The sequence below is a fragment of the Erpetoichthys calabaricus genome, chromosome 5, assembly GCF_900747795.2.
Source record: "Erpetoichthys calabaricus chromosome 5, fErpCal1.3, whole genome shotgun sequence".
Classification (NCBI taxonomy): Eukaryota; Metazoa; Chordata; class Cladistia; order Polypteriformes; family Polypteridae; genus Erpetoichthys; species Erpetoichthys calabaricus.
The window spans coordinates 169,893,806-169,910,398 of NC_041398.2; the positions used below are offsets into that span (position 1 = coordinate 169,893,806).

A 16,593-nucleotide genomic window follows, 5' to 3' on the forward strand; every position below is an offset into this window, starting at 1 on the left:
GACTTGCCTCGACTTGATTGTTACTCTTTGTTCAAGGTGCCTTCTGTTTGCTTCAGCACGCTTGGCTAGTGGGCACTTTGCTTTGTGCTCTAAAATGTCTGAGGTAAAGGGGGAATGTGTGACACACAATACTGTGCAAAATTTTTAATCCCCTTTGCAAATTATGCTTCAAGGCAGCAATATGGACAGCAAACATCAGACAACTTTAGAAAACACACACACATAAACAAACAACCAACCATACAATTTAATTTACATTGATACATTTTTTTCTGCTCATTGGCGGAGAAAGAGTGAAGCGAGAGAGAGCATTTTGCGAGGTCTCCCTTAGAACAGAAAATTGAATCAATGTGCTTTGGCAAACAGCTTTTAATTTTGTTCTGTGGTAAATTCTTTCAGTCTTGTAAGATTTGCCATATCCATTTGTTTGACCTGGCTGCCTTTTGCTCTTTTTCCTGCCCACTTGAACCTACACAGCTTCATTTACTTTAAAGATGGGGATCTGAGAAGGCCAGTGTAATATTGTTAGTGCTCCATCAGTTATGTTCATAGTATGCTTAGAGTGATTAGAGTTAATGTGCTGAAAGGTGGTATTTTTGTAAATAAGTTGTTTTCCCAATGGTACAGTATACAGAATAAAACTCTTTTTATATTTTTCAGCAGTCTTCATCCCGATGATTCTGACCAGATCTCCTAGAGCATTAGCAAAAATGCAACTCCAAATCATGACCAAGCCATCATTGTACTTCACAAAAGGCCAAAGACAGAGATCAGTGTACTTCTCCCCAGTCCTCTTCTGACATACTGGCATCTTTGTGAACCATATATTTCAAAATCTGGATACAAATTTCTGCCACTAATTGTTACTCCATGCTTTATGGTATTTCATACATGGTAATCTAATCTGTTGGTTGAATTTCTGTAAGAACAGTTTTTAGGTATAACACACTTTATCAGACCATCTTACAAAATTTCTTCTCGTGACTGAAGCATGTACTCTGGTGCCAGATGACTTTTCCAGATGCTGAGTAAGAACTTTACTGGATTTGTCTGTCCCTTAAGGCAGTGACCTTAAAGTACTCTTCATCAGATGCAGACAGCTTTTCTGGTTCTTGATCCTGCCTTCCACTTGAAAAGGTTCTTCATATCTATTTTTGACAGCTTCAAACTAAATATTCAAAATATTGTACTTTTGCTCACTAACTATACCCTTTCAAAAAACAAAATTATTATTGTATGCAGTGTGTAAAATACCCTAAGGAAATCAGGTGGTCCCATTAATTCTCCAGACGGGGCTAAACACAGAAATCTTAACTATGGTAGTTTGGAGTATACAAAAAAAATAGCTATTTCTGAGCAACACTGAACTATAACCTAAGGTGACAACACACCTGATGTGTCTCTTTTATTACTTTATAATAATTTGGTCTGTGCAGTGAATAACGGGAACTTGCTGGAAAATAAGGACATTAAAAAAGTATACAATTTGATTTGCTTAAACTAACAACAATAAATGAAATTTACTCAAGTCAAGTAAAAAGAGCTGAAAAAATTACCTGTCTACTGTACCTATCTATCAACCTGGTTGTAATTCATAGTTTTACACCTCTGCTTATGTTACCCAAGAGCTAAAAAACTTCTAATGAATGTTATTGGTAGAGTTTGTTTAGACTCATTATGGGTATTCTTAAATAGGTCTGTTGGGTTTGTGCTAATATTTCTACCTCACTATTATTGTTTCAATCAAATTGAAAAAGTATGATATGGTAGACCTTTCATTATTCAAAAAGTGTGATATGGTAGACCTTTCATTATTCATGTTCTCACTGCATTGGATAAGGGATTCTTTTTCTTTACAGTGCTGTCTAAGATTCATGAATCTTAGCCCTTTCTGTGATTTACTGGATTGACTATTTATAGTAAAGTGTATTTGATTGTTGTATAACAAGACTTCCATTATAATATACTGTACATAGTTGGAAATTTATAAAATCTCATTTAACAAAAAAAAAGAGTAGCAGAGTTCTTCAAGTAAAGGATAGTCATGGGTATTTACTAATGTTGATACAAACAAGTCATTTAATTGAATGCCTAAAGCTTAAAGAGCATAGCCAAGTTGAAAACAAGACAAAACTAAAGCCAAAACTAGAATTATTTTGCTAAATATTTAGTTTGTTTACTCCAGCACAAGCCCCTTGTGACTTGCTCTTAAAACGTTTGCAGAGTATTGTAGCTGACTTCCATGTTTCAAGAGTTTCAGCATTAAAATCTCCTTATTGAAGCAGAACCTCAACATGAATAACTGTCCACTACTTTTAATGACAGGATGGATGAACTTCTATGTAGTTCAAATTCAAATTTAGTTTATATAAGTTGTCATGGGCACAGAACAATGAAACTATTATCCGATTATCTCCCATTACTAGGGACAGTAGTACAATAACTACAACAGACCAAACATAGAACATCATTCACTAACAACATAAAACAATACTTACAAGAAACACTCATGAAGTTGTGAGTATGAGAGATAATTTTGAGTAGTCTCATAACATTGAGATAAACATGGCCCCTAAACTTAGTGGTACAAGTATAAATGATCCTAAACTGTTAGCTACAAAAGGAGGAGAGAGAAAGATGACTGTGCAGGATGGCTAAGGTCTCTAATAAGAGTGTTTGCCTTTGCAAAGTAGTATGCATTACAGTATATCCTGCATGTCAGATGCCAGTAATACAGCTATGTAATCAAAGTAAGTAAACATCAGTAGAGGAGTAAACTAAAGAAGGAATATAGCAGCTGTAATAATTCACACAAATTTTGGCAAGGATTAGTAAGCTGACCGACCATGAAGTAAAACCTAATGCTGTCTCACCTGCATGCCTCCTTCCTGATCTACATAAAGTTTTCTATGCCCATTTTGATCATGGCAAGAAGCAGTCCAATACTCGATTGTCTACAGTACCCTACAGTTCATCTTCCTCTGTTTCTATACATGATGAAAGGATGAATTTTAAGCTAGTTAACATCCATGGGTTTAGATGGAATTTAACAACAAAATAGTTAACAACATGGGTTTAGATGGAATTTTAGGACCAATTTAGCTGATGTCTTCAGTGACATCTTTAATACGCCTCTGACAGAATCTGTGGTTCTCTGCTTGCTTCAAAAGGACAACAATTATCTTTATGCCTAAGAAAACAAAAGTGGACTTTGAGAGACTAGTGCTAGGTCTCATTAAACTGAATATTTCAGATAGTCATGCTTATCTCCATTGTGCACATCATAGAAGTTGCCATACTGACTACACTTCATTTAGTTCTGGCTCATTTAAATAATATAAACTGCTATTCCAGAGTCCTGCTCATAGACTACAGCTCATAATTTAATACTGATGTACCAACAAAGTTTACCGCCATACCTCACAGTTTATAATTTTGTGCCATCCTCTGTTATTGGATTTTAACCCATAAATCTTAGCATATGTGGACTGGCAGAATCACATCTTCCATGCTGTCACTCAACACATGTCTCTCACAGAATAGTGTGTTGCACCCTTCTGTACTCCCTGTCCACCTCTGACTATGTGACCAGACAGCCTTAACACCACTGTTAAATTTGCTGATGCCACCATCACAGGCCTGATCACTAACAATGATGAGGCAGCTTCCAGAGAAAAGGCTTACCTACTGACTCGGTGGTGCCAGAACAATAGTCTCACTCTTAATATCAGCAAAACAAAGGAACTGGGCAAAGACTTCAAAAAGCAGACCATACTTCCATCTACAGTAGAGGGGATGCTTTTGAAAAAGTGAGCAGCTTTACATTTCTGTGACTATGACAGTTAAACTGTATCTGTATAAACTGTAAAAGTGGACATAACACATTTTATCTCTTATCAAAATGGCTCACACTTCTCCATTTGTTCTTACAGACTTCTACAGGTGCACAGTGGAGTCCAACCTTACGGACTACATCACATCCTGGTATGCTTGCTCAGGTCAAGATCGTAATGCCCCACAGAGGGTGGTGAAAGTGGAGCAGAATATTACTAGCACCAAGCTACCTTCTGTTCAGAAGATACACAATAGTCACTGCCTTAAAAAGGCAAATTCAAGACCTCAGCTGTCCTACACAGCTGCTTTTCTCACTCCTACCTTCTAGCAAACAGTGTTGGGTCATTGGCACATGCACCAGCAAATTCAGGAACAGTTTCTACCCACAAATCATGAGGTTGCTGAAGAGTCAATCATAAAGACAAATATGGTAACGTAACAGAGTGTATACAAATATATTATATTTGCAAATACATATTGTGAGATCTGGTATATAATTTCACATATGGTGCATGCTAAGTGTATGTTTTTTGTATTGTCAATTTTCTGTGGGGACATGCAAGTATGAGTTTCATTGATCTGTGTACACATGACCAGACATGATTTGACAGTGATAATTATTTTAGATACATTAGAGATATTAACTCTTGAATGAGTATCTAAATAACAAATTCACATACACAGATAGATATTTTAACTTGGATTACATTAGTCTGTGGTATTTAATAAATCATCAGATTCTCGTTTAATTTAATAACTTGAGGTGCCTCTTTTAGCAGCGATGACTTCACACAGTCATCTACTGTAACCAGTTATGTGTCTCTAACATCTTACTGGAGAGATTTTTTTCCCAATCCTCTTCACTAAACTCCACTGGCCTGCTAAAATAGGATTTAGGTTGGAACTTTGGTTTGATCATTCTAAGGAACTGAAATCTCCTCTTTTCCTTAGCTACACTTTCTTACTTGCTTGAATGTTTAGGATTGTTCTCTTTTTGAAACACCTGCTTTGTGCCCAACTTGAATTATCCAACTGCAATGGACTGAAATTCCTCTCAGGAATTATTTAACATTTCTCAGAAATTCATGAGTCCCTCAGTGATGTCAAGTTGTCCAGGGCCACAATAAAAAAAAACAGCCAAATGTAAGGTCACTCCCACCACCATAGTTGACATTAAGAATAGGGTTCTGTTGGTGGCAGGTTGTCTTGGGCTCTCGTCAAACATGGGCCCTCTTGTTGTTCTCAGAAAAACAGACTTTAAGGACTCTTCAGGTTCATTCAGATGGGCTCTGGAAAACAAACAGAGACCTTTGTTCTTTTCTGGCACCTTTTCCATAGATGGCGTGTTTGTTCAGGATTCTTCTTATTGTGGATAAATGCATTACTGAGGCAGCCAGGGAGGCTTATCAATCTCTAGATGTTATTTTAGGATTATGTTTACCTCTTTTATATTCCTCTTATATTCCTTGTGTCTTTGGGTGAAATTTTAGGATGATGTCTAAAAGGTAGGGTTACCATTTTTAAATACCCTCCAACTGTGTACTATTTCCTCAACAGTGAATTTATACAGGAGTTTGAAACTTTTTGAAATGGCTTTATAACCTTGTCCAAACTGATGCATATCTACTACTTTTTATGTCAGTTCTAGTAATGTTTCCTTAGTTTAAGGCATGATGGTACACTCAGAGAAAGAGTAACTGACCTGCTTTCTAGCATTTATTTATGTCTGCACCATCCTAACACATCATTCCAAATGTTCAATTATATTATATAGCTCAGTTAATTGGCTAACACCCTGTCACTGACACACCCAACCTGCTTTATCTTGATGTAAGTCATAGAAGTAATGTTCACTTATTTTTGCACCTAAAAAATTCCATATACTGTGTGTATTATTTTTCTGCATAGGTATTCTCTTTGGAAACACTCAAACTGATGAATAATTTTATTTACATTGTGAAGAGACAAATTCTTATTAAATATTCATTTTGTGCTTTAAAAATCCAGGATTGAAATGCAATGGGTTGACAAACTCTCAAGTGTGGCTCTGTTTTAGGCCAGCTATCATTTATAGATGAAATGACAGTCCTTGTGTGCCACTGAATGCCCAGGCAAAAACTGCAATGTCTAAGTGTTTTAACACTTCTTCTTTCTATAAGCCTACATGAAACAAAGCAATTAAAAATAAACTGTTTATTAAACAGCTTTGTGTTCATAAGAGTTCCAGTACTAAGATAATATGCACTATAAAACATTAAATATATAAATTAAACACACTAAAGAATTTTACATATTTGGACACATTATTTTCTGTCTTAAATGTTAAAAATCAAAATTAGTATTGTTCAGTTTTGTTCTCTCATAAAAGCTGGGAGTATTGTCAGTATGTTCTAGTTTAATCCTGTTTAAGGATGAAAGCCTGTTGCAAGGTTAAGCAGCAATTTTGTAAGAGAATCTTATGTACTTGCCTGGTGCACGTTGTCCCCTGGAGTGTACACAGATCTTAACTGCTTCAGATGTGCTCTGTTTCTTGTAATCCCTCTCAGGGTTTCAAACATCTTATCCACAACAATCTGGCTCTTCTCAGATGTCATTTCAGAAAAGGAAGAGCATCCTAAAATGCAAAAATAAAAAAGCTCTCATTTCATTAATCCAAATAAGAAATAATTGCAGTAAAAAGTTACTCAGTGAATATCTATAACACCAGTTGATGTCATCTGTTCAATTTTCCTGTTAAATTATAATTAGCAATTTATCTCAGTTCAGCCATGTATTTAATGAGAAGCCTACTTCAGCCTATGTCATTTTATAGCAAAAAAAAAAATGAAATAATAAAATGATAGAAAACCAATCAACATATATGAATTAAATGCATGCAGTTTTACTAAATAAAGCTTCATGGTCTGTGTTACATTTTTGAAAGCTGAAAACATTTATTTAAATTTGTTATGCCAGAGCAGACATTGTAGAGAAGTATCCAGTCTAGCACCAGGTCCCCGGGAACTGCTTGAACCTATTCTGTAAAACTCATTTAGTAAAAGACCACACCCTATGCTTTTCAGCACACAGCTGATCGGTGCCAGACCACTTTATCTAAACAGGTTTTATTTATTTTTATCATAAGGACTGAGGGTCATTTGTTCACACCGTGATGATGGATAAGAAAGGTATCAAACAAAACAAAAAATCTTATACCTGTTGTGCAACATGCAAGGCCATCTTTACAGATGTCGGGACCAATGTTCCCTCTAAGGAGTAGCATATAGTGAGCAAAAAACATTGTTTATGAACGACATTTTGTTTAAGCCAAAAATTTATGAGCACCATCTCCGACGGTCGGAGTGAGCGATCGTGCGATAAGTACGAGTGACGCCGTCGGAATGAGCGATCGTGCGGGAAGTATGAGTGATGCTCTGAATTCGTGTGAGCGATCGCTCACGCGCTCAGCTTAGAGGGAACATTGGTTGGGACCCTTTTACAGTTTTGGCCAAGTTTCCCAGTTTTTCAATGCTCGCCTTCAGTCTCTTTCTCTCATCTGTATACTCTCTATGGAGTGTTCAAGTACATCCATCTGAGCTCATCTATACTGTGAGCATAGCCAACAAGGGTGACCTGCGGTCTTCTGTATTTTCTAGTGTAGTCTAAAGGCTGCAGTGCATAACTTGGTGATGTTAAAAAGTGTGCACATTTTGTTAAGAGTTTAAAAAGTCCAGGAAATTAATTAAGTAAGGAGCAGGGGGAATCGTGGATTAAAGACAGGCAAGAGTCATTATCTGGGAATTAAACTAACTAATGTCTACACTAGGGATGCAACAGATTCTGGCAGAAAACAGAATAAAAAATGGGCACATTTCATATTCAGCCAAATTTGTAAAAATGTTATTTTTTTTTAGCTAAACACATGACACTGTTTCTGTGAGTCTCCTGCATTAGATTTGGATGACACTTTCAAACAGCACCGCCTGTTCTATAGCTAATTAGCAATATGTCTCACTGCAATGCATGGTGGGGTGTGGACACCATCTTTAGAGGATTGTACTGGTTTATTTAAAATGAGAAATGAGTAACAGTAACATTTTGCAAAAAGCTGCAATCTTTTTATGAAAGCAAAAGCAAACAAACAATGAAAAGGAGAAGGAGAACAGGTCATACCGGGACAAACTGAACTGGGATACAAAGTGACACTATTTAAAAAAAGTCGAGGTTAACAATCAATTGGGGTCTGTATGACTTGTCTGTTCACATTTTGTGGCCATTTTCTCTCTATATATATCTATTCATTCATTTACATATTTTCAGTTCAGTTATTAAAAAATATTTCCTCTTTGAAAAGACTGGTTTCAATAATAAAGATTTTCCTCAAGTTGCAGTTTTATAATTTAATATTATTAAAACCCATACATCAAAAGTTAAATTGATTTAATTTACAGTTTATGCAATGGCACAAAAAACAAATATTTAAAAATATAATTGAACAAAGAAAAAAAAACACGTGCAGCATTTAGTATTTGGCCCAGCATTTTCTGAAATTCAGCTTCAGCTAAAAATTTTAATTTCAGTGCCTCATTAGTCTAAACCCAAAACAATTAAATATTAAGTGAAGAAGCTGGAGCAGAAATCAGCAAACAAAACTAACAAAGCGAATCCCTAATCTGAACATTACAAGAGTTTTTTTTCTTTCTTTCTTTCTTAGAATTAACTAAAGGCTTGGATATAAAGTTCAGTGCATCACCATCTTAAAATATTCAATACTGTAACTTTACATGTCATGGCCAGGAAATGACCGTATTTTTTGCTAGGTTTACAGGAGGAAAACAAGAAAAAAAATATTCTGAACCAAATGGTGTACTAATATATTTAATAAAATATAGCAGAATAATATTTCAACCATGTAAAGTCAACAGCGGCATTAAGAACCATCATCACTGTCATTAACAAATAAGGGGAGACTTTAAGGTTCAAGCACTCTTCTAGTTTTCTGGAAACCCCAAGAACTCCTCATCACTACTGTCAGAATTTCTTTGCTATCTTCATATACGATACTATCTTCAGTTCCATCTAAGACATTGCTAATGGCAGCTATAGGCTCTTCAGTACGCGAGCGACTCTCCACGTTAGTGTTTAGATCTGGACGGTGCATGTGCCCAAAACATTAACATTTATATGTTACTTACATAAAAGCCAGATTGAATGTTATTTACCTATTTACCTTGATTTATTTACTTACTTCCCACACCATAAAGCCACAAGTAGACTGCAGAGCTTCCTGCTGTTTGAGCGACACGGGCATGCTCAAAACATACATGTGAAATGCCACGAAAAGTACACGCTGACACTTCAGTTCGCAAGCAATGGTACGAGAATGCAGTTAGACTTCTTTTTTGAGTCTATAGCTGCAGGTGGAAGCTGCCGTCGCTGTACTTTGTATATACTGTAAGAGCCAGATTGAATGTTATTTACCTTGATTTATTTACTTACTTCCTACAGTGTAAAGTCACAAGTAGACTGCAGAGCTTCCCGTGTATATATACAAAGTACAGCGATGGCAAAAGTGAGACGTGCATTCTTTCTCCGATGTAGAACCCTTGTCATTATCTGAGTCAGGTCAGGTAATACACATCACGGTCTGAGACACAATATTTGCTCCATAAGACACAGAGATTTACACCCTTCTTTTGGGGAAAAAAGTGTGTCTTATGGAGTGAAAAATATGGTAAGTAACAAACAGCAGCACCAGCGGCAAAAATAATCACAAAAGCAAAGATGTGATGACACTACAGCGATAAAATAAACAGCAGAAAAACAAAATGAGAAAGCACAAAACTGATGAAAAATGTCAGAAATCAAAAATAAGAATCACAGAAGAAAAAAAAACTTTAGATTTCTCTCTCAATATTTTTATTCTTCTCAGTTTGTTAATGTTTTTTCTTTTGGAAACTCTTTAATTTAGGTACTGCAAAATGCATCTATTACTCATTCACTTGCAAGTAACAAGATCTTAAAGGCTTTTTTTGGTCTTCACAACACTTATCAGTATCATCATTATCATCAGTAGATTGCTTATTCATCTGTGTGCTATGTGACAGATTAGCATGAAAGTAAAATTACTTGTTATTCTGAAGGATTCACAGGTCTTATATTAAATATGTAATATCAAGAGAAATGTGTCTCAATTAAGCCACCTCAGAGCAATCCAAAATAAATTTCTGTTAGCAGGTCGCATTACAGAGATCAATAAACACTTTACTGATGCTTTGCAAGTGTTATGAAAACCAAAAGAAATTTTTGTTAAGGTCTTGTTACGTAAGAGTAAATGAGTAAATTGATGCATTTCTGCAGTATCTAAACTTTCTTTTTTTTCTGGGACTGCAGTATTACTTGTAGGTTATGAACTGTACAATTAATTGATCTCACATAGAAATATCATATAATTAAACATTCCAACAGTATCTGCAGGTACTGGTATATTTGTACAAAATTTTCAAATTAAAACTTTTTTAAACAAACAACAAATGTACAACACATAAACACAAACTCTCGTTATGATATCCATTCCCCCACATAATAATAATAATAATAATAATAATAATAATAATCCATCCATCCATTTTCCAACCTGCTGAATCCGAACACAGGGTTACGGGGGTCTGCTGGAGCCAATCCCAGCCAACACAGGGCACAAGGCAGGAAACAATCCTGGGCAGGGCGCCAACCCACTGCAGGACACACACAAACACACCCACACACCAAGCACACACTAGGGGCCAATTTAGAATCGCCAATCCACCTGACCTGCATGTCTTTGGACTGTGGGAGGAAACCGGAGCGCCCGGAGGAAACCCACGCAGACACGGGGAGAACATGCAAACTCCACGCAGGGAGGACCCGGGAAGCGAACCCAGGTCCCCAGGTCTCCCAACTGCGAGGCAGCAGCGCTACCCACTGCGCCACCGTGCCGCCACAATACAGATTATTTAAATGAAATTAAAGTTTTATCTGTACAATATAATCAACATATTTTGCTGCATTTCATCTTAAAAATGATATCGTCATCATATGTAAATATGCGCTTATAAAGTGGCGCAGGTTGTGCAATATTAGAACTGTAGTGCAAGTTTACAGTGAGGTGATTGTACTTATAAGTCCAAACAGTTCTACAAGGAGCACTTGATGGACTGATTGAGTGCGTTTATAGTTCTTGGGATGAAACGTTTTCTAAACTACGAAGTTCGTACAGGAAAGTCTCAGGCTCAGGCAGCGTCTGCTTCATGCTGTATACTGATAATTCTCTTTCCAATTAGCTGCTGCTGTGATTCCCCACTCAGATACAGTGATATAAATATTCCGAGTGGTGCAGTGAGAGTAATATGGAAAAAGATGACCTGCTGTGGCAACCCTTAACTGGAGCAGCTGAAAGAAGAAGAAGATGCATTGAGAGTAACAACGCAGTTATGGTATTTGGAATACTATGGCTATTCCCTGGCCCATTATATTGCTGCAGGTTAATTACAATCAGATGCATTACACTAATAAACAATATGCAGTTAGTTTCAGTGTATTTATAAAGCCGCGTCAGGAATGTGGATTTAAGAAAGAAAGGGTGACGACACAGGAACAGTAGCACTGCTTTGACGCTGGGTGCCGCCAGTCTGCAAAACTGAGCGGAGAAATTGCTATAATACATTTTATTTATATAGCGCCTTTCACATACTAACAATCCATACAAACTGTAACCACATCACTAACACACATCTATTAACAATGAAATAATCACATTCTAGTATAAAAAAAACAGGATTATAAAGTTTGGCAAAAATGTTATTAATGTTGCATGAGCTACAGAAGATGACCAATCGCCTGATCCCATAAAGAAGTGAATTGTTTTGTTCTGCCATTATATACACTACTCAAGTGGATACAGCACAGGTTCTTTCTCACTCTTAGCATTGCTTCTACTGTTAAAACACAAAATGAAACACAGCTTATTTATGTCCTCTGATGCAATTCCTAATTGCTGACTTTGGCCCGTATAGTCAAAGGACTTGCTACCCACCCCTGAAACTCCACACAAAAGTAGTTTTGCAAAATCAAGACAGTATAATAAAAATAAGAAAATAATTCATTACATTTATATAGCGCTTTTCTCAGTACTCAAAGCACTATCCTCCACACAGGGAGGAACCAGGAAGCGAACCCACAATCTTCCACAGTCTCCTTACTGCAAAGCAGCAGCACTACCACTGCGCCACCTATGAGGACATAGGTATATTACATGGAGTGAGTGCGCTGATGCTGTGGATAGCATTCCCTTCACCCCGTAATCATAATTTAATAAACATCTTAATAAAAAGTCATACTTAATAAAAGCCTCCATAAAAGTGAATCCAATGCCTTACTCTTAATCTAGTCTCTATCGCAGTAGCTAGCATGGCCATTAAGCGCTAATTGCAAAAAAAAAAAAAAAAAAAAAAAACAAACTGTGAGCATGACGTTATGTTATAAAGTCAGCATGTTGGTGAGTCTTAGTGAAAAGTGTTTCTTGTGGGGTCTCTTGCAGTGATTCATTCAATATGTGGTTTATATGGTAAAACCATTTGTTAATAACATTATTTATATTAATTTATTATCTTTGTTCCCAAAAACATTTTGGCCTATGCACAGTAATAGGCCCTGTGCTTTCATATTCTGGTAACTACTCTTATTTTTTAGAATAAGTTTCTCCAAGTTTTACTGTTCTGTGGTGACAGCAGCAGTAACAGTTCTCTGATAGTGCTGTTTAAATAAACAAATATAGCAAATGCATTCTTTCATATGATTCTTTACATGTAGAAACAATAAGTTAGAAACAGAAAAAGTCAGAATTTAAATTGCAAATGTTTTCCTAATTATATGTCAATGTGAAGTTTCCAAAACAAACAAAAAAAAATAAAAACACCATAAAGAAAACAGAATTTTTCTGGAGATGGGAAAAATACAGCCTGAGAATTTTTGACCGTTCCTGTGCCGAACCTGTTGCATGGCTGCACTCGGGTCCTAATTTGGGATCCTGAGGTGGTTCATTGTGTGGTGGCTGTGGAAACATGCTGTATTAGCACATGCTCCCAACCAACCTATGCCAAACAACAATTGTGTTTTAATACTGTGAAAAGAAAATAAACAGTGATGGATTCACATGTGAAAGCTTATAGTGCCAAGCACCAATGTAATGATCTTGCGAAATGGAGAGACAAGGATTGAATATATTGGAAAAATGAGGACCAGAAGATGAAATGTTGTAATGCAGCAGGCGGAATCATAGATTATGAACAGGCAAAGATGAGAGTAAATTAAACAGATCAACAAAGCCCAAAACAATCAGCAAGCAATAAAGTCAAAGTTATAATGCAGAGAGTCCACAAATCTAATCACCTTTCTCTAACTGTGAACCAACATCTTCTTTCTTTTGCATTTTTATCCGCAACCTTGGATGTCATTAGTACTGTGCCTCCATCTTATACAGGCCGGATATGAGATATAATATGTCAAAAGACTTGGGTATTACCACTGGGCACAGAAACTACAAACAATAAAGGCCATGGCAGCCCTAACATAGCAGCAAACAGCAGAAAAAAAATAAAAAAGTAAAATGGTATTGCAATTATGTTAAAATGCTACAATTAAATGTAATAACCTTCAGAAGCACAAAAAAATAAACGTGAATAATTCATATGTCAAATTATAAGCCTAAGACGTGAAAATGATGATAGTAGTAAACAAAAAAGTTATTACTGTATTTACAGAAAAAAAAACTTTAGAAAATGGGCTTATACATTAAGTTTGGTTACTTTCATCCCTCAGCTGCAAAGGCTTGTTTCAGCCTGTAATTGAAAATGCTTGACCGAAGATAAACTTATGAACTTACTCACTAAAAATGAAAACTTATGATCACCAATTGCCCAGTTTTAGAGTTTTCTGACATTGACACACTGATTCAACATAGATTAGAAATAACACAGGAAAATCTGTCATTACACAATGCCATGTGTAAATAACCAAACAAGTTCACAGAATATTTAGTTAACTGCACTAGAATGTTTAATTCTGCCATTCAAGATGGATTTGCTTTACTTGCTGAGGTCAATTCTCCTTGGATTATGGCCAGATTTCACAACTTGTTTTTCTCCAGTACAAGCTACTTTGACTGAGATTTTGTTAACTCGGTACAGTATGTGATGCTGATGATTATGTCACAGAAATTTAGGGATGACACTCTTTGCATGGAGTTTGTGGATTTCAATGTGTCTGTGTTTTTTTTCTCCCAATTTCCATTCCACTGCCCCCAAAATGTTAAAAGTTAGATTAGATTGTCACTCTAAATGTACTGTATACAAATGAAGAAGAGTTGTTTTATTATTGACTGGCACCTTCTTCACTGTTGGCTCCTGTCTTGTGCCCAATGCTGCTGGAATAGGCACTGGTGACTGGAAATTCTGAACTGGACAAGGTGGTTAGAAAATAAATGGATTGGATTCAACTACAGACCTGGGCAGAAAAAGAAGCGAGTATGAAATGGCATATACTGTATATGATCTATTGCGTGTTGTTTTACATTTATGTTGCTTGTCTTTCAACCACCCTGTTTGTACTGCATAACTTGCTGAACTCTCTAGCAAATGTGTGCTTAAAAAGAATATACTGAATTATGAAAGTGAATTATACAAAAAATAAAAGAACAAAGCTAAATGATTAATTCACTTGCCTATTACAAGTGTCGGTTGTGTGCAGGGACTGAAAAAGTGAATATTTTTTGTAAACAATAAACATGTGCATGTTAGCTTGTGGGGCGGCATGGTGGCGCAGTGGGTAGCGCCGATGCCTCGCAGTTAGGAGACCCGGGTTCGCTTCCCCGGGTCCTCCCTGCATGGAGTTTGCATGTTCTCCCCGTGTGTGTGTGGGTTTCATCCGGGTGCTCCGGTTTCCTCCCACAGTCCAAAGACATGCAGGTTAGGTGCATTGGCGAATCTACATTGTCCCTAGTGTGTGCGTGTGCGTGTGTGTGTGCGCGCGCCCTGCCCAGGGTTTGTTTCCTGTGCGCCCTGTGTTGGCTAGGATTGGCACCAGCAGGCCCCTGTGACCCTGTAGTTAGGATATAGCGGGTTGGATAATGGATGGATGGATGTTAGCTTGTTCTATCCTTAAACACCACAACAATCCAAATTCATTTTCTAGCTATTTAAGTAGCAAACTTGCTTAATGAACAAAAAACAACAATTAAGCATGTGAAACTACAATTTGCTTATGTTGTAAAGTTTTTAAAATGCAAATCAGTGGTTCACAACCTTTATTCTTCCATGGTCCCCCCCCCCCGTGTACCATGAGAATATGTGAGGCTCATCGAAATAGATCATAATATTTATATCCTTGTTCATTTGCTACAGTCTGGCATGCTTATTGCTGAACTTTCATTTATTAACAAAAGCATATTTGCTGCTTAGTGCTATTACACTACCTATATTTTTAAAGTTCAATACAAAATTAATAGGCCATTTCAACAATAGCCTGCATGTTTTTATTAAATAGATGCTAGTGCTTGTATTTCTTAATCATAACATAAAGTGAGTAGCATTTTTAGAGATAAATAATAACTAGTAATTACCAAAATGAATAATTTGTCCCTGCAGATACTTTTGATAACAACAAAAGTTGCTCATTTCAGTCTCGATGAGAAATATGCAAGTCTGGAAACAATCATCAGTGAATTGTGCTTAAAACTGGGTGGGAACAATTAGACAGTTCACTGAGTACCACATTTCTAAACCAATCCAACGCTTTATGAAGATGGCGCTCAAAGTGAGGGCGGTGATGTTGAACTTCAGAGATCAGAGGTGCTCTCATTAACCTGGGCTGAAAGAAAGCAATGTTCTGATTGTTATGAACCGTCTATAGTCAAAGTTTCCAAAAAAAATGTCCTAGATATACAAATGTGTGTAGAGTGTGCAGAGAGCACATTATAATTTTTAAAAAATAACCTGTTCTAAAAATAAACACAGCTTGATGCAAGGGAAAAACCTTTCTGTAGCATCAGATTATACATTGGCATTCACAGATGTCCATAGACGAGCGGTAAATGTGAATGTTACATTGATGGAGGTGCTGAGTGTGCTCTCTGTTGTTCAGCGTTAAAACAATAGTGTAGGAGTCAAAGTAAGGTTGAAAGAACTGGCAGATATTTTCATGAAAATATGAACTTCAATTATACATTTCAAGTAAACAGTGTGTCACACCCCATCAATAGGAGGTAAAAAGCACTGCTGTTAAAAGAATTGAAAACAAAAAGCCAGAGGAGATGCAGATTTCAGTACTCAAAACACCCGAATCATCAAATGTGCTTAATGATGCCAGTAAAGCATGGTCAAGGCTGCAAAACGTCCAACTTCTGACAGCACATCTAAATGAGTAACTAAAGAAAATTAACATTACTGTCTAACTGGAAATGCAAACATGTCTTGCCAGAATATAGCCATAACATTTTAACAAATAGTACGTACACAGACCACAATGCTGCTCCAAACTCTTGTTTGTTGTCGTGATTTCATATACTGTAGTGGTGCAATTGTAAAATCACATAATGATATTATAGCAGTGGAGCCAAGTAGTTGCAGTGGTCTGTGTGTGTTTGTCTGTCTCCACTTTTGCAGTGCTTACTACAACGTGGAAATTAATTATTAAACTTTAGTTATGTTGTGCTACTGAGCTCCTGAATGGATAACAGCAAATTTA

The 16,593-nt window shown here is 36.6% G+C and overlaps 1 protein-coding gene across 1 annotated transcript in view; it reads right to left on the reverse strand.

The window, feature by feature from the left end:
- scfd2 (sec1 family domain containing 2) overlaps positions 1–16,593 on the reverse strand; it is a 651,507-nt gene that overhangs the window by 98,004 nt on the left and 536,910 nt on the right. The window contains 1 exon segment of the mRNA XM_028802220.2: positions 6,303–6,448. Within this exon segment, the coding sequence (XP_028658053.2) occupies positions 6,303–6,448 (146 nt within the window).